Source organism: Vanacampus margaritifer, chromosome 19 (assembly GCF_051991255.1).
Source record: "Vanacampus margaritifer isolate UIUO_Vmar chromosome 19, RoL_Vmar_1.0, whole genome shotgun sequence".
Lineage (NCBI taxonomy): Eukaryota > Metazoa > Chordata > Actinopteri > Syngnathiformes > Syngnathidae > Vanacampus > Vanacampus margaritifer.
The window spans coordinates 5,752,469-5,777,818 of record NC_135450.1 but is presented as its reverse complement, the minus strand read 5'-3'; the positions used below and the strand labels follow the sequence as shown (position 1 = coordinate 5,777,818).

The 25,350-nt window shown below is 38.6% G+C and overlaps 1 protein-coding gene across 1 annotated transcript; it reads left to right on the top strand.

Moving 5' to 3' along the window:
- The first annotated feature begins 12,956 nt into the window (after window positions 1-12,956).
- LOC144039765 (uncharacterized) lies at window positions 12,957-23,679 on the top strand. Its single transcript, XM_077553417.1, has 5 exons — window positions 12,957-13,077; window positions 15,287-15,360; window positions 17,783-18,050; window positions 19,565-19,641; window positions 23,021-23,679. Exons 1-5 carry the CDS (start codon window positions 12,957-12,959, stop codon window positions 23,327-23,329), a joined length of 849 nt encoding a protein of 282 aa, XP_077409543.1. The 3' UTR covers window positions 23,330-23,679.
- The last annotated feature ends 1,671 nt before the right edge of the window (window positions 23,680-25,350 follow it).

Genomic DNA, 25,350 nt, shown 5'->3' with positions numbered 1-25,350 from the left:
AGTTCACGGAAAGCGTAGAAGAAGAATCAGTGAAGAAGACAAACACTTTTTTTCTAACTTTATTGCAATCTACATAACAAACATGGCTTTTCATGTATCAAAACAACATGAAAAGACGAACACAGAAGAAGTGACAATGGCGGGCGATTCAAATACAACACGTGGAAATATAGAAGCAAAATATTTTGCTTCAAAAGCATAAGCAAGCTAAGGAGGCGGCGCAAAACGACTACGACACGGCTATCCGCCATTGTTGTTGACAGACAGGCGGTTCGCGAGGAGTCACGCGAGAATTGGCGCTTACGTCATCAAACAACGACAATGCGTTGTCATCAAGCTGCGACCATTACGTCATCACTGATGCGTACGGGACGCATTTTGAAATCGTTACACTCTGGAGCCCGGTTTCAAAAGTCATCGGTTTCAAGCTCCGAAACCACGCCATCGTGTGGACAAACGGCCTAAACGGTAAGAAACTTGTGAGGATACATTGAAACTGGCTTTCGTGTGGACGAGGCCCAAGTGTTTTGGTTGTTCTCTCCAAACCATGGCAGCATCATTTTATTGGATGAGTCATCACACGCTTATCAACATGAGTAAGTGATAAAGATATGATAATGAACACGACCGTGCTATTTTCTGCCCCATTCATTGTGTGGTGAGGGACGGGGACCACGGAATGGTAGCATGATCTGTACATAGATAAAGAGTTAGGGATGCTCGATACCATTTTTCTTTCAGACTGATATTACTACAAGTAAACTAACACATACACAAACCATAAATGAAGCCCTTATGAAAACATAAAAAACCTTTTTATTAGTGCAGAGGCGAACTGTCCATTGGTGTTTCAGAGGTGGGTGGTGAAGCTACAGAGTTTAGGTGTAGGCAAGTTTATGATGTTGAGCACACTATTGATCTAATTCATTGCTCTCCATCCACTCTCTACCTCGCTCCACTGCTAACACAACAACATTTTGTTGCTGCTTACTGACAGAGCAACTCTGTTCCCCATATGTCTGGACCTTTTGCACATGACACTGAGGCGGAATAAAGTAGTAGCGGTCCCAAACTAAACAAACTTTGAGAGCAAAAGAGTGCCACAACAAGTGACAGCAAACAGTAGCAGAGGTTCCTGCTATCTGCTCTTTGCCACGCACAAACACCCTCATGGGGAATTTCCATGAAGCTCACACATAACCATGCTTTCCTTGAGTTTGTTTGTGTGTTTTTGGAATTGCAAACCATATGAATAATGCTGCCAACAGATGCTTTCGGTGCACTGGAAAATACACAGTGAGCCTCTATAACAGCAGATCGTGCCTCTTGTTGAAGAAAATGATCTTTTTCTCCTCTGTTCGTTTTCTTTCGGGTAGTGAGAATGTTGGTTATCCGAATGCAGGCTGGAGATCGATGTACAGTTACTTCGAAGCTTTTATTTCTGCAGAATATTCCGGGCACAAGTGAGTTCCAGACAATGGCTGCAGCCTCTCACAAGGGCGGTACCACAAAGCCCCCAGCAAACAGCCCACCTGGAGTTCACCGGACATTGACTTCAACCACAGACAAATGGTCTATTGTTGTGGAAATAGAGGAGGTCCTCCAGACATGACGACACCCGGCATGAGATAAGTCTTACAAAGAAATCATACTAACACATTGACTTCAACCACAGACAAATAGTCTATTGTTGTGGAAATAGAGGAGGTCCTCCAGACATGCTGGCAGAAATCGCGACAACACTCACAAAGACACATTCTAAGATAAAAGTTCTACTGAGAAATAAGGAAATTAAAACAGTTATGACTAAATCTGGGCAGAAGACCCTCTTCACTCTGAATCACTTTTTACAATAATAAGACACATTGGATTAAAGCAGCCTCTGATGAAGTAAACCATACACACTAGAGTGCTTAGAAAGGAACATCAACAACAGCCCCAGAGGTAATGGCACTTCATGTATGTCAGACGAAGATGTCAGCTTGAGTTGATTGCATGCTTCTAGCCTATAACCATCCAATCACCTCAAGCTGACATTAACGCCTGATCTGGCAGGCTGCTATCATAATTCATGAAGTTAGCTAACAACTTTTCCTGACTATAGGAGGGTATTCTTGCTAGCAGTTTCAAAACAATGGTCATTTGGGTCAGCTTATCTGAATTATGAAATATGTTTTCTGTTTAGGTAAAACACAACAGCCAAATACATTTTAATTTAAAAAAATATATTTAATACAAAAAAAGTAAAAATAAATAAATAAAACAAAAGTAATGTAAAAAAAATAGCTTTAAAAAAGTTAAATAAATAAATAAAAGTTAAAAAAAGAAAAGAAAATTCCATGAACATACTTTCAATGAGTGCTGTAATAGCAAATTTTACTTACTTGCTCCTCATTCACACCTGTAATACTTTTATTTATTTTTTTTTTTTTCCTCTGGAGAGCTCAGTATTGTTCATTTGGTAATTTTACCGATTTGACATGTCATCATCATTGCTCTCTCTTTTTTTTTTGTATGTGTGTGCGTGTGTGTGTGTGTGTGTGTGTGTGTGCGTGCGTGCGTGCGTGTGTGTGTGTGTGTGTGTGTGTGTGCGTGCGTGTGGTGTGTATTCATTAGTTCACCTTAAACCTATGAAAAAATCCCATACCGTTCACCTAAACCGAACACTTCTAGCCAAAGTCGTGAGGCCGTCAGGAGACCCGAGGAAGGACCAAAGAAAAGGTCGCACCTATAATACTAATGAGTCACATGACACATTAGAGAAAAAGACTAAGGCCCCGTCCAGACGGAAGCAAAGCCGGCTTCGTTCCTCAAACAAATCTCTTACACAGAATGGTGCTGTAGCGCAGCCACAGGGAGTTAACGGAAAGCGTAGAAGAAGAATCAGCGAAGAAGACGGACATTTTTTTAAAAACTTTATTGCAATCTACAGAACAAACATGGCTTTGCATGTATCAAAACAACATGAAAAAGACGAACACAGGAGAAGTGACAATGGCGGGTGATTCAAGTACAACAACGCTTGTTGAATGTGGGAATAAAGAAGCAAAATGTTTTGCTACAAAAGCATAAGCAGGCTAAGGAGGCTGCGCAAAACGACTACGACATTGTTATCCGCCATTGTTGTTGACAGAATGAGAATTGGAGCATACGTCATCAAACGGCGACAATACGTCGTCATCGAGCTGTGACCATTACGTCATCACTGGAGGAGTATCCTGCATATGGTGTCCAGACGGACGCGTTTTGAAATCTTTCCACTCTGGAGCCCGGTTTCAAAACTGATCTTAAGCTCTGAAACAGCGTCATTGTGTGGATGAACGGCCTCAACGGTACCAAACTTGTGAGGATACATTTAAACTGGCTTTCGTGTGGACGGGGCCTAGTTTTGAAAGTTTTACTTATGGGTGTACTCACTTTTGTTGCCAGGGGTATAACTATTAATTAAGGTATTTTTTAAGCTATTTTTAGAGAACACTGACTACTGACGGGGGGGCGTGGCTCAATGGTAGAGTGGCCATCTTGCAACCGAGAGGTTGTGGGTTTGATCCCATGCCATTGTGACCACGCCAAAGTATCCTTGAGCAAGATACTGAACCTATAGTTGCTCCTGATGCTACAACATGAGTAGTCGAACATTAAAATGCTTTGAGGGCCTTGTAAGGTGGCCTTTGATTTTTCTTACAAGTTTGTGCCAAGGGAAGCCCACCATCAACAGTTAACAGTTGGTAACTTGCTTTTATGCTCATCCACTGTATGGACAGACAATGTTAAAATACATGATTGAGTTTGATGAAAAGCAATACCATTCGATCAGAGTTTAAATCTGGGAATGTCAGCATAACTTTTTAAAATTGCCACATTGATGTATGGAAAAACTGACAAGCCATGTTTTTTTGTTGTTGTTTTTTTCAGGTGGGAGCACAGCGGTAGAAAGTCAGGATTTAGCATACGAGGTTCACACACTCTGTTACCATGGTGAGTGAGAATTCACCTCTGCACTGCATAAATTAGACTTTCCCTCATTTCAGGTTAACTTCCTCCAAGTTTTCACATAATCTACCTGGAATACCACTCAGAAGTCTTGTTTCAATACAGTTTTGTTAGTGAAAGGATTTTTTTTTACCGCACATCAACAAAATTGTTGGTGGTGCAACGCATTAAAGGATCTGAATCAACAATGTTATTTATATGAATTTATTATCTTCATGGCGGGTCCAGATTCAGTGTGGGCCCCTGCTATAATTCAGATAAGGCATTGCAGATGAATTATCTAATTGTAATACACTTTATTTCCGAATTGCCTGTAAAATTGCTGCATCTGAAGCCTACCGCATATTATTTTACTAAATTGTATTCTTCGGGATAGCTGTAAATGTGCACTTTTGCTGTGCAGTACAGGGGTCATTCCTGTGTGAGACCCAATCCAATTCTGTACTGTAGGAACACTATACAGGAAGTCCTCAAGTTCTGTCGTACTCGACCTATGTTGTTTAGACTTTACGGCGCCCGTGCCTCGTCCGTAGCACCTTCTTTTTGTTAATTTCACACAGTAATCACGACATTTTAAAGTTTTTTTTTTAATGTTGTCGTTACCTCAAGCAATGGATGTCCATCGAGCAGGTTGGCCATCAGGCGTGTCACATTTCCGTGTTTAAGTTTGTATTAGCTCTGCTCTGCCGTCCGTCAGCAATGAATATCCGTGCAGAAACACAGCTCTTCCGGATCGCACAAATATGTTTTTTAAAATTACTGTTCAAAATATTTTGATGTAAATATCGACTTTAACAGTGAAATCCGACTTAAGTCAAAATTCGGGTTACATTGCCAGCGTAGGAACGGAACTTGTGGAATCCCTGTAGTATAATGCTAATAACATAGTATAATGTAGTAGCAAAGCCATTAATATAAGTATGAAAAACATTTCTAGGCAAAACTGGACACTTCTGTTAATTGTCACTTTTCGTCGATGACGACGCCCAGCTTTCGGCGAGTGCACAATGACGTGAAGTCTCGGAAAAAAATCTGCGAAAATGCGGAAGCACTCGGCAAAAGGTGGTCATCGTCATCGACAGGAATTGACGATTAACGAAAGTGCCCAGCTCTGTTTCTAGGCTAAGTTTTATTGTGTGCCATTTATATTTACAACAAATGTTATTCTTCAAAACAAGTTTTGTATCTTCATTGGCTAGTACGCTGACTTTAAATTATTTCACCATGACATCACATGTACTTCGGGCTAGCAAAAGTCAAGTTTCTCCGATAGCAAAACATGCATACAAACTCTTACGTCTCATTTAACCGAGGCAGTGCGGTAGAGCAAACAGGGTATGGTCATTATATGCCCTCTAAACAATGTTTGTATCCATTCTTGATATCAATGTAATCTCCTGTGAACTAATGACCATAAGAACTGTCAAAACACATGCAAAATAATTTGCAAACATCGCTCACATTCTCTTTGGTGTTCTGGTCGATATGGCTTTTGGAACGCAACTGACTGCAAACACCATATTATGAGTTGCAATTTGTCTATGGGGAGCCGTTTCAAGCAAGCTATTCATATGAAGTACAATTTGGCAGCCGTAAAACACTGACGGTAGCTCATTGGTCAAGCAGGTTAGAAAAATTTAAAAAAATTCTTGTTTGATTCTGTGCTCCTGTAGAAACTACAATCCATTTATTTCTGCACTTAATTATTTTGTTACTTTGTTCTATGCATACAAAATGATTGACCTCTGTCCATTTTTAAACGAGACAAAAAAAATTATTAATTCATAATTACATACATTGAGTGTAAGTAGGAGTACCCGTACCATTCGTGCGTGAGACAACATCCAGTCAGTCGTTAATCACATCCTTTCATATTGCCCCCCACTCTTCATTTTGCACCTCACTTCTCTCCACCACTCCATTTGCAGGTCAACGGTTCTATTGATTTACACCCCTAACCTAATCACTTTGGTAACATTTCCCCAGAGGGTGCTTTTTTCCCGTTCCCATGATTCATAGCCAAGCAGTGAAATCTCTCAGTTGCTGCTAATGAAGCATAAGGTCAGCCTTTAATCATCACCTGCTTGTGTCGTACAAGCACCTGCCCTTGCTGATGCAAAGCAAAAGAAAATAAAGATGCAATCTGTGGCAAGATGACGCCTGTCGGAAGGTAAAAAGACATGTTTATGCTCAGAATGTCATAAAGGATTATGTTTGTACTATCTTTTGTAGGAATGCTTAAAGTGATGAGTTGGATATCGGCGCAGCTTGATTGAAATTGAAATGCCCTGACAGTGCTTCCCTGTAGTCCAGTGATCAGACATCACAGTTTGAAAAAAAAAGAAAATTCAGACCAGCTACCCTGAAAAAAAGGGGGGGTTTATTAGCAGCTAACCAAAAAAAAAATGAAATAAAAAAATATATATCACACACACTTAGATTTGGTTGTTGGGAGAAAACAATCTGTCATCATTCTACTCCAACTGCAAGAACAAAACAAAACAAAAACAAACAAATAAAGCAAATCATGTTTTACACTAAATGAATTAACTAGTCTGTAACATATCTACAGGTAGTAAACCAACAAAACGGGTTAGCAAGAATGTCTTTTCGGTTTACTGTACTGTATGTGGTTGCATCAAACAATAAATACTCATGATAACAAAGGTTGCGGGCATGCGGGAGCCAATCAATCAATCAATCAATCAATCTTTATGTCAGACTCAAAGAAGGTCCATAAAATAACATAAAAGAGACAAACAAAAAATTGATAATACAATTACAAACAATACAAGCACTCTCTCCAGCGCCTCCAGAGCAAAGAGGTGTACCTTACACTACTGTGCTCAGGCCTTATAAGAACATATAAGATTTAATTTTTAGAGTCCATGAGTTTTATTAAAAATGTATATACAGAGTTCCGTATAACAGCTTTCAATGTGGGTACATTGTTCTGCACAAACAGCTGACTGGCACTGGTCCACGAGGGACCTTCAACAGGAGCCTCAGAGAATCATTGTATGCAACTTGCAGCTTTCTGAATTGAAACTGTGTATACCAGCACCACAGGGGGGCAGTATAGAGCGGTGTGCAATAAGCATTGAACAAAGCTATTTTCACTTCCTCTGTGCACATTCCAAATTTTCGTACCAGCATATCCTAGCTGTCTTCGGGCAGTAGGCCGGGTACACCCTAGACTGGTTGCCAGCCAATCGCAGGCATTTACCAGTGTAACGTTGGATGGATGTTATTTTTATTATCATTATTATTATTATTTCTATAAGCAAACACAATTGCTTTTACATGTGGCTTTGGATAGCAAATCAGCGGATGTAATACAAATAAACTTATAGCTATTCTAAGAAAAGGTCTCATTTTTTCTCTCTATAGCGGCATAGCCTACTGATTGGTTGTTTTAGTGTGAAAAACTAATTAGCTAGCGTAGCGACATACAATGCTCTTGTCAAAAGCAGTAGCTTGCGGCTGATGGGCTGGAGAAATGTCGCACATTTACTTCCATCACTCCAAATCATTAACATCAAAACAACAAAATGGCTAAATAATTACAGGATGAATTTGAGTTTGTTTAAGCCTAAATATTTAAGTAAGTAAGTAAAGAAATATTGTACCATTATGGCTAAAAAGCCTGTGGCTGGGTGTTAGGTTTGGTGTCTTAAATAATTAGTGTTTGACTGAAAACATTTATTTAAGGTAAAAACAATGAAAGTAATTCACTTTAATGGGGTGAATGTACTTGTGACTTAAAACAACAGCAGCAGATGTAAACTTGAGCAACACAAATCAAAGCTCACAAGTCAAAAGTGAGGCACTAACGACACTCAGACTAATAGCAAAGACGCAGGTGTGCAACGGGGGTGGCGGTGTGGGAGGAGCTGATTGGTTGAGAGTACAGACGAGACACAGCTGTGAAGCACCAGTCTAAACAATTCAAATACAAAACTGAAAGCAAAACTAACCAAAAACCATGAGAAGAGGGGGAATAAAATCACCAAGAAGCAGTCAGATAGGACAGCCAAACATATAGCCTTGTCCACATGTAGCTGGGTATCTAAAAAAAGATATTTTTCTACGATTTGGCCTGTCATCCACACAAAAGTGTTTACAGCAACAACAAAAATTATTTTAAAAACCTCACACTAAAGAGAAAATTTGCCAAAACTCTGTTTATGCATCTGTATGTGGGCATGTCACGATTATTACTATTATTATTATTTTTTTTTTTTTTTTTTACGTCATGTGACCTATGCTTACATTCGAAAACAGTACAGATTGCTCTTCCTCCACCAGGACTTTATAATGTATGTATATGCCAAGTCTGCAGTGGCGCTGTAGCGCAGCCACAAGGAGCTAACGGAAAGCGTAGAAGAAGAATCGGCGAAAAAGACGAACACCTTTTTTTCTAACTTGATTGCAATCTACAGAACAAACATGGCCTAGCATGTATCAAAATAACATGGAAAAGACAAACACAGGATAAATGACAATGGCGGGTGATTCAAGTACAACACCGATTGTTGAACATGGGACTAAAGAAGCAAAATATTTTGCTGCAAAAGCATCAGCAAGCTAATGCGGCTATGACATTGCTATCCGCCATTGTTGTTGACAGACAGTCACGCGAGAATTGGCGCATACGTCATCAATCTGCGACAACGCATCGTCGAGCTGCGACCATTACATCATCACTGGAGGAGTATTCTGCATATGGTGTCCAGACGGACGCGTACGAGGCACGTATTGAAATCTTTCCACTCTGGATCCCGGTTTCAAAAGTGATCGGTTTCAAGCTCCGAAACAGCGCCATTGTGTGGACAAACGACCTAAATGGTAAGAAACTTGTGAGGATACATTGAAACTGGCTTTTGTATGGACGGGGCCTAAGTCTTCTTCATCATCGCTTTCTCTTTTCATGCATTTCGCGATTTGGAAAGCTTCTTCTTGGGTGCTGTACTGGAATGTCCACTGCTAGGCCACAGATTCCTTCTCGGCTTAAGGGGCCTCTAAGCACGTTGTAGTGCTCAAAGGTGAAACTGGCGTACCTAAAAACCCTCATTCATGTCGGCCAGCTGGCTTGTACAAATATGCAGACAGTAGTGGGGTTTCCATCCACCCATTTTTATTAACATTTTCAAAGAAATGAGAAAATAAAACTGAATGGAAACGCTAGAAATTCAAAAAAGGGCCCAAAATTCTCCCAAAAAGTTTTTATGCTAAGAGGAGGTGGATTTTGAAGCGTATTGAAAAAAAGGAAAATGCTCATTTTGGCTATGGAAGACCGGATACACGTCACACATTTTGACCGGATATTATGTCACACGTAGGCTTACGTTTTGTAGTTACAAAACAATGGCGGACGATAAAGTAAGATATGTCAGGAGGGACGACGAAACAGAAATCTTTTTGGCGTTAATTAAAGAAACGAAAACGGCAAAGAAACGCTACGGTTTATCACAGGCACAGTTGCTCCTGTTCTTCTTGTTTTTTTAAAGTACTGGTGGATCACATGGTGTATACCGCCACCTACAGCAGCGGAGTCCCCTCTCAATAGTCGCAAACGAAGGACAGATGGAAACAGGCATATGTCACCCTTCCGTTTTGCACATTTTCACAAAATTCGCTTAAAAATTTCGAGACATTTGGATAGAAACCTGTCTAGTCTTGTGTTCCTCAACCAGGAGCATGAACCTCATCCTTTTGTGCCAAGGGTAAAAGGTCTTCTCCATTTCGACAGTAATATTTGGTGCCCAGTCAGCATTGCTAAATAACCAAAAATGTAGCGTTTTTAGCGCCCTTCATGAAGCTGGACATTTACGTGTCGTGACTTAATCATTTGTTTTATCGTTAAGGAGTTTCTGCCTGTAAGAGTGCAGCTGGAGTTGGACGTCTTAAACTCGTAAGAAAATTCTTCAAATTCTCTTTCAGTTTATATGGCAAACCTGGCAGACACGTGCTTGACAAAGCCATTAAAAGTGGAGTCAGATATGATACAACATGACTAAAACCAGCTTTCCTTACCTTAAAATAATAATCATAAATAAATGAAATTTAAGCTAAACTAAATGTGATTAAAAAAAAATCTGGAAGAACGTTTTTGCGTATGGAGCAAAATAAGTCCTTTTGAGATTACTGTACTTTTAATTGTAAGTGTAAAAGCATACTAACAGTACACGTTTTTGATCTGTGGGAGCACTTGAGACAGGCCTGTGATATTCTTGCTGTGAGTTGACTCATTTAACCACTGAAACATTGACCTTCAAACACAGCTGTTAATGTAATTGTAACCACACAAAAAATAATAATAACACATACCACGGGTAATGTTGGCTAATACAAAATGTCATATATAAATTCATCAGCATTGATCACTTTTATTATATTTTCTATTAAATAACATGTTTCCATGCACACTCACAATGTCTGACACCCCATGAAGCACTTTAATACTAGAAAGCCTTTGATTGAAACAGTATGTTCATAAACCTGGATCTGCTAATATCTGCAGTCATTTAGAACTGCTGCGCCGCCATCTGCTTTCTCTCAGGTTTAAATTAAACCATGCTGTGATTCAACCTAAAATAAATGTTGAAAAATAATAGAAAAATGAAAAGAAAACATGGCATTTGGGATGTGTAACATTTACGTAAATGTAATGTTCAAGTGATGAGCTGTAGAAATGTGATCCCTTCAGTGTGGAAAATATTTTCTATTGAACATTTTGGTGGATCATGAAGGCTGAGTTGAAATTTTCAAGGGCTGCTTAGTCATATGAACTTGAAAGTGGTAGAATTCTACAAAAAAATTGTGAAGTGAACTTAATTAGTGCTGTCATCAATTCATCGCATCTGATTGAATAGACAAAGTTTTTTCTATTCAAATGGTGCAAATTTCCATCATGATACTGCATACACAAACCAAATGCCGTGATTTTGAGAAAAAGTTCGTGGACAGAAGTAGTAACGGACTGCCCGTCAGAGTTCAGTTCCATTTGATTTTTTCCCCAATTTGATTAGATTCCAATTCAATCCGATATAGATTAATTATGGAAAATCGATCCTTCTTAAATATCAAAGGACATGATTAAAAAAAACTCCACAAACATTACATTTTGCGGAGGCAGTGAATGGTTACATTACTTAGTTTATTAATGAAAGTAACACGTGTTGTAATCGCTTAAGTGTTGCACAAACATTGACATCAGCAAGGTTGAGATGAAAATATTTTCATAATTGTAATTCAATAATTGTAAATGTAAATTTAAAAGATTCTGAATTGTCTTAAATTGCAATAAATCAGGTTTTTCATAAATGTATGAAAATACTTTTAAATTTATGTGAAAAGTACATTTCAAGAAAACAGTAATTTACAAAAAAATGTGGCCTTTAAAATTCTATTTTCTTATGAGTTTATGGGAAAAGAGGGATTCAAAAAATCAATTCATGGTTTTATAAATCCATATCCGTCTCGAAAATGAAAATCAATTCGATATTGGTTATTCTATTTTATTTTTTTAAATCCCAGCCCTAGTTTTTTCCTGACAAATGATGAGAACCTTTCAAAAATTGACGGACTAAGCACTGACATCTGTTCTATAAATTGCTCACCTCTGGTTATTACCAACAATCTAGAAAAAAATATATACTGCCTGGTTTAACACAAAATCAACCAGTTGGTTTATTGTTAAATCACTGATAGCATAGATGAGTGTCGAAGTGTGGCGTTTGATTGACTGACAACTTGTCACCACAAGTCAGCTGGGTTGACTCCAGCTCCCTGCCAGCCTGTACAGGATCAGCAGTACAGAAAATGGGTGGATATGCCCAATGGATGGATGTGCAATTTCTGGAGAATTTGCGTGAGAATGCTGAGGGCTGAATGCTAATCGCTGAATGCTAAGATTTGAATGCATGCAAAAAAAAGAAAACTTGAACTGCAATCTGTCGAAGGTGGGATTCGAAGCATTGCCTCCTGTTTACTGGTCAAAAATATCCAAGTCTATCCCACTGAAAATGAATGGGGAAAAGTTGATATTTAACATAAAATTGTGAGAAAACTGTAAGTAATGTGGAATCAGACGATATAATCCTAGGAAGACGTGATTTTTTTTTAAGCAAGTTGAAATTTGAAGGGTGTAAATCCGATGTTTTATGTGGGAGTTTTTGCAGGCAAAAAAAGTGTGGAGAATAAAAAGTAGCTGAAATAATAATAAAGGTTAGAAACAACATAAGTGGGAATGCTGACAGCACAATAATCACTTACCTTATTACAAAAATTATTTGAATAACAAATAAAAAGATTTTTGGTTTACTAGTGGACCTTTTTAATTAGTCACAAGAGCACAATTCAAGCAGAACAACTCTATTGTGCATTCTACACAACTTAGAGAGTTTCCGGTAGCTGTGAACGTGAACGCAATATTGGCCTTGAAATGAATTTTGAATGCCGATCTTGCACCTCGTCTGACAGAATGAACTCTCACAGCTCCAAGAGGCAATAACTGGTTAGATTTCCCCAAAGGTTCGGATACTGGCACTGAAATTAATTGCGCTGTTCTGAAGATGAATAAAAGCATTTGTGTTGTGATTAAGGAAGCCCTGAACGCCATCTCCCTGCAGGTCTGAACTTACGTTCAGGAAGCCCACAGCACCGCTCGCCTGACTGACATAAAAACACACACCTGTGTACAACTCCTGCAGGGACCCGCTGAGGGTCTCATCCGGCCCAATCACACCCAGCGTGCATTTCGCTGCACATACTGTAGGTGCGTCAGTCATAAAGACATTATTTATCAAACAGCAGGAAGAGCTACACAACGCATACTGTATCATCTATGATAACGTATGTAATGGAGGGGAGACAGCAAAAAGCCTTTTGAATGAGACTGTCAATGGCAAGACCAGATAAGAGAATATTTACGAGACCGTACACAGCATCTGACTGTGCGAATGGAGCTGTTGTGTGATTTTAATCGTTCCTCTGTGTCAAACCGGGCTGCCGAGGTTCCGCAGCTTCTGGGCGCATTAAAATGCTCAAATGACAGCAGCGATATGATGGAAAATGTGGCAAGTAGTGGAAGATATGAGGCTTTTTATGAACACAGCCTTCAAATTTATGATGAGAATGTGCACAGAAATGTCATTTACTGGCAGCCCATTTCCTCTCATTTACGACAAAGAAGTCGATTCTTGTAATAGTTAGAAAATAATATAAACTCAAGCAAAAGTGATGGAAATTAAGAGGGAGAGTATTTTATTCACTGGTTTTCTTTTTGGATTGTATTTTGTCTAGTAGTGTTTAAAATAGTGTGTTCATTTTGAGTTAATTTAAAGTTCCTTTAATGCCACTATTTTTTGGATTAATGACTGCCCCTTATTTGGAAAACCTGTACTGGGGGAATTCCAGTCCACGTCAAAATTTAGCAGCAATAAAGTTAATAATAATGCATATATTTGTGGAGACTGGGGTCAAGTTGTATTTTACAATTTAAAAAATGTGCAGAATTTCTCAAGTTACTTCGTGTTAAAGATTAGATTAATGTTAAAAGAAAAATGTACTGAGCTGTCACCAATGTCTTACAAATGCAATTATGCCATCTAGTGGCAGAAAAATTACCTCAACAAAAATCAATATCACAATCGTTTTTACAATACATCTTTTTAATTTTAACTTAATTTCATGAATTATTATCAAATTACTGTATCAATGACTAAAAGATGGAGCCATATTTCTATTAGTAGTAACATTTTTTCCACTTTTATGTTAACAGTATGAAAACAGAAACAAACAATTTATTGTACATTTTATTGTTCATTTAGAACAGATATAAAATTTGTGATTAATCACGAGTTAAGTCATGTGATTAATTGCAATTAAAAATTGTAATCGCCTGAGACCCCTAATTTTGTCATTGTCATATTTAGATCAGCATCTAATAATATGAGCCTGAGATTATTATTATTATTATTATTATTCATTTTTTTAAAACAGGAGCAGCTTTTAATATCTTAAAAATAAAATAATAATAATCTCACCTTCCAAATTTTACTTCCGCTTACATTACAGAGATTCATTGCAACAGATGCAATTAAAATGACTAAACATTTATAGATGTTTTCACATACTGTAATGAACAGTATGCTAGAATGTGGCTGTGAATAAGCTAAAAAAAAAAATCCCAAACTCTGGAAAAGAACAGCATAGCCTTATTGTACTCAATTGACTGACATTTCTTGACATGTAGTGTAATATCTATTTTCAATTTGTAGGAGTGCTTTCATTTGCAAGGTCTCTTTGGGAATAAAGAGCTTTAATAGCAGCAGGGGAATTATGTCGCAGAGGCAGTTGCACTCAACACTTGCATTGCAGCACCATTTCAAACCATGCAGTACACATCGGTGGATGTAAATTAATTTCTTCAGGTAAGATAGATGGTTTCTGATTCCATCTTACTGTAACTCATTCACTCGCAGACATTTTTACTGAAGCAACCCCCTTCGCTCCCAGCTGTTTTACTAGATTTTGACTGATTATGCAGGGCCCACAAAATATTGTGTTCTAATGATACAAAAACATGGAGCCTACCAAAAGAAAGATTAGAGTCTCTTCTTTCATCTGAAAAAGTATATTTGTATCTATTTCTGTTTTGCAGCTATTGGCTTTAGAGTATAGCTAAGTTTCGTTAATATTCACAGTCCTGGTGAAAACACTGACAAAAAGAGCTTGTTGCAACTTGCTTGTTGATCTCTTATGCTCTGCTGCCACATGCTGGCCATTTTTTTAATAACTGCCATTGCTTTAAGCCACCTCTTCAGGTCTGAAGCTGCATCAAAGCCGTATGTATGCTCTTGTATAATATATATATATATATATATATATATATATATATATATATATATATATATATATATATATATTAAAACATGTAAACACATTTTTGGGAGTGAAGGACAAAGTATCAAACGTTTTTATACGTTTTGGGGTTTAAATGAGTTTTAAATATGTAGTAGATGTATATGAATTATAGTACACTATGACATACAGTATATGTAATTTAGGGTGACCAGATTATCAAAATTAAAAACTCAGACACTATAATTTCGCTGAAAATCAAATATACAATAAATTCTCACTATTTAGAACTATTTATAACAACTCCAATCGCAAGTCAATCTGGTTGTTACTTTAGCTCATGCTAAATGGTATCTTGGTTGATGGTTCAACAGCTGGAAATAAGCAATGCACTGCCCATTTATCCTAGCTTTTTTTTTCTCTCCAGTTCCGGCAGCTTTTGGAAGCTGGCTGTGCCGCATTGTAACATTGGGAATATGCCGCCAGAAAAGCTCCGCTTGTGTTTGTTCTGACTGGCAACAGCAGCATTAGGCTAGTAGAACTACATTTCCTATCATACGTAAGCACGGAAAAAGAAAGTAGTTCTAGTTCCAGTTCGATGAAAACACACCTGCTAGCAATTAAACAGTGACATTCTGTTTTTTAATTGGTTTATCGTATGAATCGCTGACAACTGACATGCACATGGCCCAAACAATTGGCTTCCTCACTGGACAAAAAAAATAAAAATAAAATGGGACCCCAGGACGGGACCTGCGTTAAAGTGAGACAAAACAATGGGATGGCGAAATCCGCTGGGACTTGAGACACAAGGCTCAAACTGAGACTGTCCCTGTTGAACTCTGTTGAAGTCTGGTCATGGTCACGCTACTTAACTGTAAATATAAAAAACGACTCAACATTATTGGTATTATGTTAACAGCAGTCTAACGCCATGTGCTAACTAACTTTATATATACCGCTACAAAAGCAATCTTTCGTGACGACCAGTGGAGGTTGTATCCTAGCTGACTCCGCTCTGCACTACACTCAACCATCAAACCCTCAGAGAAGGCTGTCATGGATTTTTTCTTCTCCACCCCTGCTGTAACTCTTCAAAAACTTCACAGATATATTCCTGCAAGGTCATCTTGAAATAAGCCAACACCAGAGTGGCCCTGAGAACAAAGGCGAGTCAAGGGAATCGAAGTGGCAGTGTCTAAATAAAGTCATGAGTTTTGACAATTCCGAAATAATCATAACGGGCTCATTGCTTCTGCTCCGCATGCATCAAGGTTACTCATGTACACGGTGACACATGGGGACATTTTGCTTCGCCACCCAGTAACTTATGATGTGTAACATAATTTTTTTCCCGTCTTGTGTCTGTGCGACACTGTGCTAACCGCTGATAGTGCCAAAAATATGTCTTTGCGTCTATTGATCGTTGAACTGTCCTTGTGTCCATGCTAGGTGTATATGTACGTGCCTATGACAGGCATATATGCTAGTGCATATGCTAGGTGTATATGCTGCGAACATATGCTTTGAGTCTATGTATGTGTATATGCTATGTGCATATGCTACATGTCTATGTACGTGTATATGCAAGTCAAGGACGGCATGCTACGCTAGTTCTAATCGACAAAATACGTTACGCCCCATTAACGTACTTTAACGTTAAGTACTTTGTCGATTGGAGCAGGCGTAGCATGTAGTCCTCGGCCAATGGAGCTCTCCAAGCTGATCTGGAAGCTAGAGTACCAGTAGGGGCGCCGGGCTGGTGCCGCCGCGGTACCAAGTCATAACCACGTTGTCAAAATGGTACATCCAGAGGACACAAAGTAACAAATAGCAACAACATTGCACGTAGCATATACACCTAGCATAGACATTTACATAGACACATAGCATACACACGTAGCATCTGCTCATAGCATGTACACCTAGCATAAACATGTACGTAGACACATAACATATACACGTAGCATATGCACTAGCATATACACCCTTCATAGGCATGTACATATAGACTTATATTACACTTAGCGTGGACACAAGGACAGTTCAACATTCGATAAACAGACATATCTCACGTCCCACGCCTATAGACATAAGACATAGGCTCAACAACATATTTTTGGAACCCCACACTCTAAAGCCTGACTGCCTTCTTCTCAAGATGAGGCGCCAGAAATTGGATAGGTGAAACAGGAGTCCGGGCACCTCATCCATCAAGCAACCAATCGGTTTGCTCATTGCGGCCATTTTGTGACAAACACTCGCAGATCAGTTTGCACTGAGAACCAAAGCGAGATTCCATCCAGAGATCATCGCAGTTGGCGGTTCTCAGATGTGTGACATAAATATGACACAGACTTAAGATATGGCGATGTCGGCTCAGACGTTACGTTACAAAACGCATTGACTTCTTTTCCTTTGCTTTACTTGCCAGATGCTTTTTCCCAGCATTTGCTAATGATTGAAGGCCTTGAGACAAGAGGCTGCCATTTTTCTTTATTTATCCCCCATGTTTGTTTCCTTGCAGCACTTTTCAGCACACTGTGGTTTCCATCAAAACAGCTGCCAGAGTCGTCACCTTTCATAATTCTTAATAGATGGCAAACAGAATGGAAAATAATTTTGTTGGTGACTTAATGTGACTGTGCTGTTATTTAAAAGAAGTATAAATTATTTCCATTATGGACACAATTATTTTACATCTTGTTTTAATCAGGTCACAGTTTGTACTTTTTTTCTTTTCTTTTTTTTTTAATGGATGTGCCACTTCGCCCCATTCTCTTCATGCTGCATCCAAATGTAAGAATGATGGCATAATGGTGAATTAGTTTGTCCATAAAAAGCTCCAGAAGTCAGTCAGGAGGGTGCACCACAGCCAAATGACATTGAAAGCAATTACTGAATGTTTCAACACCCTTTTCAGAGGAAAGATTCTGTCTCGAGGGTCACCCACCAGACATATGAGATTAATTTGGTTCACATTACCATATCCTGCCACAGTGGAGAATCGGTAGTCACTGCCATACTACATTTGATTTGCAGGATAGCCATGTCTGAGGATGATGTGTTCAGTGGCGGTTCTGGCATGAATGATTCCCTGGGCAGGCTGCCACCACCCCCAACCACGCTGCTGCTTACCATAGACAGCCAAACAGCCCAGACAGAGTACAAGTTCAAAACTGTTATAAACAGTTAAGAGTTATTATTCTTTTGCTATATACAACCAAATAGGCCTACCAGTATTCTTGCTAGAAGCAAATTGCTACTACATTGAGCAATAACTTTGACAGCTTTACAGTTTTCATTTTTTGTAAGCTCTATTCAAGTCCAAACTTTCTGGGTGGGACATACTGTAACTATGACCAGCTCTAGTCAAGTTTAGTCAGACAGTGTTAAGGCCAACATCGCCGCAGACCCCCAAACAAACAAACCTAATAGATAAATGGATGCTGCAATTAATTATATGAACAGCGAGAGTTTTGTGCAATTTTATCTTGCCCCCCTCCTCGATCCCAAAGACGAGAAGGAAGACGAGATTTTCATCCGTTGCCTTGATTGTTCAAAACAAAATGTGCAAAGATGCCGCATCGTCCAATCAGCTCAAAGTATTGTACAGCAAACCCCGCCTTTCCCGAACGGCTATGTCTATTGAAGTACCAGATTGATAATGTGAAGAACTCCCTTGAGTGAATCACAATTATCAATATGGCTGGCGAGGTTAGTCAAGGAGACCGATAACTGATATATTTAAAAAAAAAAAAAAATTTTCTTTTAATTTTTTTAAATATAAAGCATTGACAGTTTTGTTTAGAAAATTGTAACAAAGATTGCATTTAAAGACCGATACTGATGTCGATTATTAGTAGTCAAGGAGACCGATAACCGATATTTCAAGCCAATATTCATTTGCAGTAAAAAGGAAAATGTTAGCGTGAAAAAAAAACGTTTCTTTTAAATTTTAAAAATATAAAGCTTTGACAGTTTTGTTTAAAAATTATAATAAAAAAATTAAAAGGAGCTTTAGAACCAACAGCATGTGTTAAGCTAAATTAAAAACTAAGCAAGTAAATAGTTAAGTAAGTAAATAAGGTTTTCCAAAATTTCAACATAATTTATTCATTTTTTAAAACAAAAAGTGTAGGGAGTTCCCATTGTCGGCATAATTTTTTTTATAGAGTGTAAATTTAAATAAATCCATAAATGAAAAGTTCCCTGTATCTCACTGAGCGGCAAATGCATGTGAAAGGCGAATGTAGCAAATTTAGGGTTTTCTTCAGGGTTCGTACAAGGTTCGCACACAGTGAAAAACTGAATATGTTTAAAATGCCTATGCGACAAGTAAAAGCTCTCTGTGAACACCTTACAAATCCTGATGAAAACCCTTAATTCACTACGTTCACAAGCATTCACCGCTCAGTGAGATACCAGCTTTATTGGCCTTCAGATTCGTAAAAAGGCCGATGCCGATATTTGTCAAAATGCTGAACATCGGCATGATAATTGGCCAGACCGATAATCTGTCTATCCCTAGTCTCTGCTGAGTTTCCGGGTAGTTCCTTAGTTTATGTGCTAGCTGTTGCTGCCTTTTGAATTTGTGAACCCTTTGTATTAATTATTTGTGAATAATGTTGTTAATACCGTTTTCCTTTTAGGTAACCCATTCCCTTGCTTTCCCCTTCTCATAATGTTATGCACCCTCCTCTAGTGGGTGTTTTGGGGGCTCGTCCGGGATCTGACCCCGGGACTTCTCACACCCGAAGCAAGAATCTTACAACTAGATGGGTATGTAACACTAAGCAAATAACGTTATTTTGTAATGCTCTTTAAAGGGAAAGTCAACCTTAAACTTTTCAATACCTTAGTTAACAATAATATGTTATATGTGACCTCACTAGTCTAAACATGACATTCTGATTAATATTACTTACTACTTATTATGAAGGAAAATCCAGCCGTTTTTATCCATCTCAGGCGGCGGCCATTTTGCCACTTGTCGACTGAAGATGACATCACAGTTGCTTAGGGCTCAGGCAACGACCAATCACATCTCACCTGTTTTCTGAAGCTGCGGTGTGATTGGTTGTTACCTGAGACCTCAGCAACTGTGGTGTCATTTTTACTCGACAGCAAATGACAAAATGGCCGCCAAAACTGCTGGATTTTGTTGCATAACTCAAATTCCACTAACACAATATTAACCAAAATACCGTATTTAGACTAGTGGGGCTGCATAGAACATATTATTGTCAATAATTTTCTATTGGATTGACTTCCTCTTTAATGCCTTTGTTTCAAAGTGAGCAAACATTCAAGCAAGTTGGTGAATGATGCATAGGGCTGTAAGAGTGAAAGGGGAACTCAAATATAATGAAATGTCAATATTTGAGTGGGGGAATCTTTTCTTTGTGATTTATTGTGTTGGAATCGTGAGTTTAGCAGATAGCGTAAGAATCTCTGTCATCCCTCTATAGAGGAGAACAATGGCATTGTTGAAAGTCACAAAAGGCGCAAGAGGATTTTCGGTGGAACAAAGAAATGATGCTTTGATAAGTTTCTATGACACCTTTCAATTCCAGACGATTCCTCAAATCTCCCTTCACACATACACATACTAAACTGTACACTCCTCATCCTTTTCTCTGCCCTTCTGGTGCTTGACCTTTGCGTAAGTTTACCGGTAATTGGAATCAGAGGATCATTATAATCCAGACTAATAATGAGTCACTGCTAGGTGTGGTTACCTCGGCTTTTCCCGACGTGAGTTTTACCGCAGACCAAGTAAGAACAGTAGTCACACACAGGAGGGCTGTGTGGGAAAACAGTCTGCTTTGCATCTGTTCGGCAGGCGGTTCAGCCTGCGGGAGGAGAAGGAGGTCACAGAGTCATCAGTGCCCCGGGGATGATGTCATCCTGCTGCGCTCTGAACCTCCTTGTGCTCCCTGTACACGTGTCTGAGCATATTCCTCGTCACACCGTCCTGCTGAGTCAGCAGTGTCTAGGTTCTCTTTGCCTCTGCATTCACTCGAAATGTGTGCTTGTATAAAGTGTTTTCTGTTCATTTTGGACAACCTGTTGAAACAAAAAGCAACTTTCAGTAATCTGACCTACGGTGACCAGATTTTCAAAATTAAACACGGGATACTACAATTTGGCTGAAAATCAAATTTACAATAAACTATAACAAATCTAATCGCTAGTCAATCTAGTGACCAGTGGTTGTGTTATTAATTTAGCTGCAGAGGTGGCAAATCCAGGTACAGAAAGTAAAAACCCTGCCACAGTTTGGTTATAGCCCCAGGTGCTAGCTAGCGAGCTCCCTAGCTAGCTCCCTGGGTGCTTGTTTACCTGCTCGGGAGCTAGCATAAGGGGCTAAAGCCAAACTGTGGCAAGGTTTTTACTTTCTGGACCTGGACTTGCCACATTTGTTTAGATAATGCTAAATGCTGACTTGGTTGACAGTTCAACAGCGCTAAACGAGGCAATGCACTATTATCCGACCGTTTTTGCTCGGCTCTGGTTAAGTCGCGGTCCCACACGGTAACATAGGAAACGCACTGCCAGAAATACTCAGCCCAAGTGTAGTTTGACTACATGTTCTATGATTTTTAGACACTGAAGCGGGAAGTAGTCCTGGCTCTGGGAAGTAAATAGGAATACATTTAACAGTTAAATTCCTTTTTAATTGGTTAATCGTATAAATCACTATTTGTGTTTCCATCCACCCATTTTCATTCGAATTTTCATGAAATGCCAAAATAAAACTGAATGGAAATGCTAGAAACTCGAAATTAAGGCCCAACATTTGCACACACTAAAAAAGTTTTTATGCTTAGAAGAGGTGGATTTTAAAGCGTATCAAAAAAAAGAAACTGTGGAAACAGGTTTTGAGAATAAACACTGACAAGACCGGATACACGTTGCAAGTTTTGACCGGATATTACGTCACACGTACGTTTGTAGTGCCAAAGCAATGTCGAATAAGTAAGGTCTGTTTGCGGGGATGGCGAAACAGAAATATTTTTGGTATTAATTAAAGAAGTGAATATTAATGCTGTTTTAGATTAAAAATAGCATCGAAACACTACTGTTTTTCAAGAATTACAAAATCAAACTCATACGATGTCATCGCACGGCGCAGTCGCTTCCTGATCTGCTTCTTCTTTTAAATTACTGATGTATCACATCTCTATGGTGTATACCGCCACCTACAGTGGCGGAGTCCCCTTTCAATATTTGCAAAAGGAGAACAGATGGAAACGGGCAAGTCGCATGTCCGTTTTGCACCTTTTCAGTAAATTCGCTTGAAAAATTTCAAACAATTGTATGGAAACCTGACTATTGTGACAAAAAAAACGGGACCTGCCTAATAGTGAGACAAAAGAATGGGGCTAACAAAATCCGCCGGTACTCAGAGCACAATTGTCACAATAGGGACTGTCACTGTAAACTGGGGCATTTGGTCACCCTTATCTGACCACTCCACTGTTTGTTTTGTTTTGTTTTGATGAATCTCTGTCAACAAAGTAACAAACTTTACAACTAGTGGACTATACCATCCTGCCAAAAAGTGGTACCCATTAAAATGTATCAAACTGTAGTGTTTGTTGGAAACTGATGGTTACAGTTTCACATTATTCCCACGCATACTGCATGATGAAACTTTTGTTTCCATGGATTTTGTGTTTGTTTGCACACCCCATCTGACTTTGACTAAGATGAGAGAAATTCTGTGTGTATTTATTTGTAGTTAAATGTATGTTTTGGAATGGCCGTCGTACTTCTGGTGGGGTGAGGAATGCAAGTTTCCATCTTTGGGAGCAGCCAGAATTAACTCCAAAAAGAGAGGGCAGCAAAAAAACAGCAAAAAAATAAAAAGATCCACCAAGTGGTGGTGTGTCAAAAGCGGCACATTTGTTTTCAATTTTACACAACGATCCCTGAAATCAGATCAGAGAAATTTCATTGGAGGACTAAATTGGCACCTAACAAGGTATTCCCCTCCTTCTTCACCCTATTCTGCCGTTCCAAAGAATAATATTTTCTTTTCCTTGGCAATGAACACGTTTGATCACACTTTTATAAGAGAAAAGGATAGTCACCAAAATTTCCCTGCAACTTTCAATCCCTTTTTCATACCACATTTGCTTTCCGTTCAATACAGCTGCTCTACACCGCTGACCAAGAAGAGCGTAGAAGGGAAAAAGTCCGACCACGGAGGGCTCAGATGTGGGCTACTATGCCAATACTGGCCTTGATTCTTCAAGTGAAAGGTGAAATTATATTATACTTGGTTTCTGCAATGAAGCTGTTCTCCTCCTTGGTCCGCAAAGACAAGTCGTCCGCTGGTGTGAATCCAACATCCGCATACAGGAATGTGCAACCCAAGGAACATTTACAAGATATAATTTCGGCATGTCTGTGGAGACTTGAGGCAGATGCAGAAGAGGTTTTCTATGTGGCGGCTTGTTAAAGAAGGGCCATCCCCTCCTGGTGGAGGAGAAAACACTCTAAAGCCTCCTCTCTTTGTTCTCCTGTGGAAGCCTCAGATGATTTACACCAGGGGTTCGGGCAGGGGAATTGAATGTAGGCGAGTTCAGAATTCCAACTGCCTGATGCATTTCCTTTGTTTTTGAGCATCACGCACACATTCTGATGATGGACAGTAGAAAGTGCTTTGTGGTCCAGATGAACTCCTTGGAGAAAAATGGGCAAGTGTCTGTTTCCTGCATACATTGTCCATGCACATATCTATCCTGTTTATCCAACCTGGATGAGTCACAGAAGAATGGATAGCAACTGCTTCATTAAGACATGCATTGAATGTGGGAATTTTTGGACTGATAAGGAAGACTCAACCTTCCTTTGTTTGTTGCTGCCATTCAAGAGCCTCTTACCGCAGGATGTCGAGCAAGGGGCCAGTGCAGGCGCCACCCTAATGAGATGAAATTGAATCCTTAATTTCAAAATAAAAATTAACGGTCACACTCAAGTACACTGAAAAAAATGGGGATTGATATTTCTGGGGGAAAAAAAGAATCAAGTGAAAAAAAAAAAAAAACATTAAACTCCTGGTAGAATTTACTTAGAATTTCTGAGTGCATCAACATTTAATAGGCATTTTCAAGTAAATATCACTCCCCTTTTTTACAGTGTAATTTTTGTTATTCCTGGGAGATTTCATTGTTTGAATGGCCGATTCTCCATTGACACATGCTACTCTTTATTCTTTGTGTAGCTGGAATATGGTAAAGAAAACTCTTACTATTACCTATCAGTTTTGGCAATGTTACTTTGTAAAAGTAATTAGTTATAGTTACTCATTAATTGTTAAAAAAGTAACCAAGTTAGTAATTTAATTACTTCATAATAAAAGTAACTCGTTACCAGGCAAAATAACTATTTTCACTACTTTTTTAAAGTTTTATATCAAATAATTAGGATTTTTAAATTTTATTAATACTATTTAATTAATAATAATAATAATAATAATAATAGTAGTAGTAGATTTTTTATACAAGGAATTCAAATTATGTCCAGGCTATAAAGGGTGTTTTCATTGATTTTTGTGAATATCTATGTCACACAAATGTCTCACTCTATAATGACAGATATCATACTATGTTGTACCACTGCCAATTACTCCAGTAATCAGAATTAAAAAATAAAAATAAAATAAAATAAATTAATAATACTGGATATATTGTTATTTGTGACATATACTGTATGTCCCCCTAATATATGTAATTTGTAGACAGTCCCTGCACAGACGGTTAAGATAAATACAATTGTTGGCGCTATCAAATCAAATCAAACGTTATTTACAAAGCTCTTTTCATACATTAAAATGCAACAAAGACAATATAATTCAAAATAAATAAATGTGGTTAAAAAAAAATCATTTGAATGCCAAACTAAAAATTATTACTTTTATTTGTACTTTTATTATTACTAATAATATTATTTACACTACTCGGTGAGTGTTTCACAAATGTGTTGCTATGACTTTTCTTTTCTTTCGAGTTGTCAAGGTGCTTGTGGAGTTGCGAAGTCTCGTAATGGGTCTTGGTGGAACAGAATTGTCAATAAATCTCTCCTGGCGGACGTTTTTCGGGAGACAATGTTATTTTGACCAATGTCTAGGCTACGGACGTGACTCTTACTAATAATGAGGCACCGACCAAATAAAAGTCACTACACATTCCAGCTGTCAAGACACCTTTATTATGACAAGGTGTGACAACAACAGTGTCTCTAACTGCGCAAAAGACATTTTCATGAATGTTCTCTCTACTTATTTCGAGCCTTGCAACTAATAAATCAATTGTAACGCAACACATTTCACGTACAATAACAATAACGACGTTTCAAATATGAGGAAATAAATTTGTTAGATTACTCCATTTGACAAGCCCAGTGGTTCCGCACCATGTTCAAGAATGGTGCACTTGTTTGGCCCCAGCAGTGCTGGAAAAAGTGGAGTTGGGTATGACA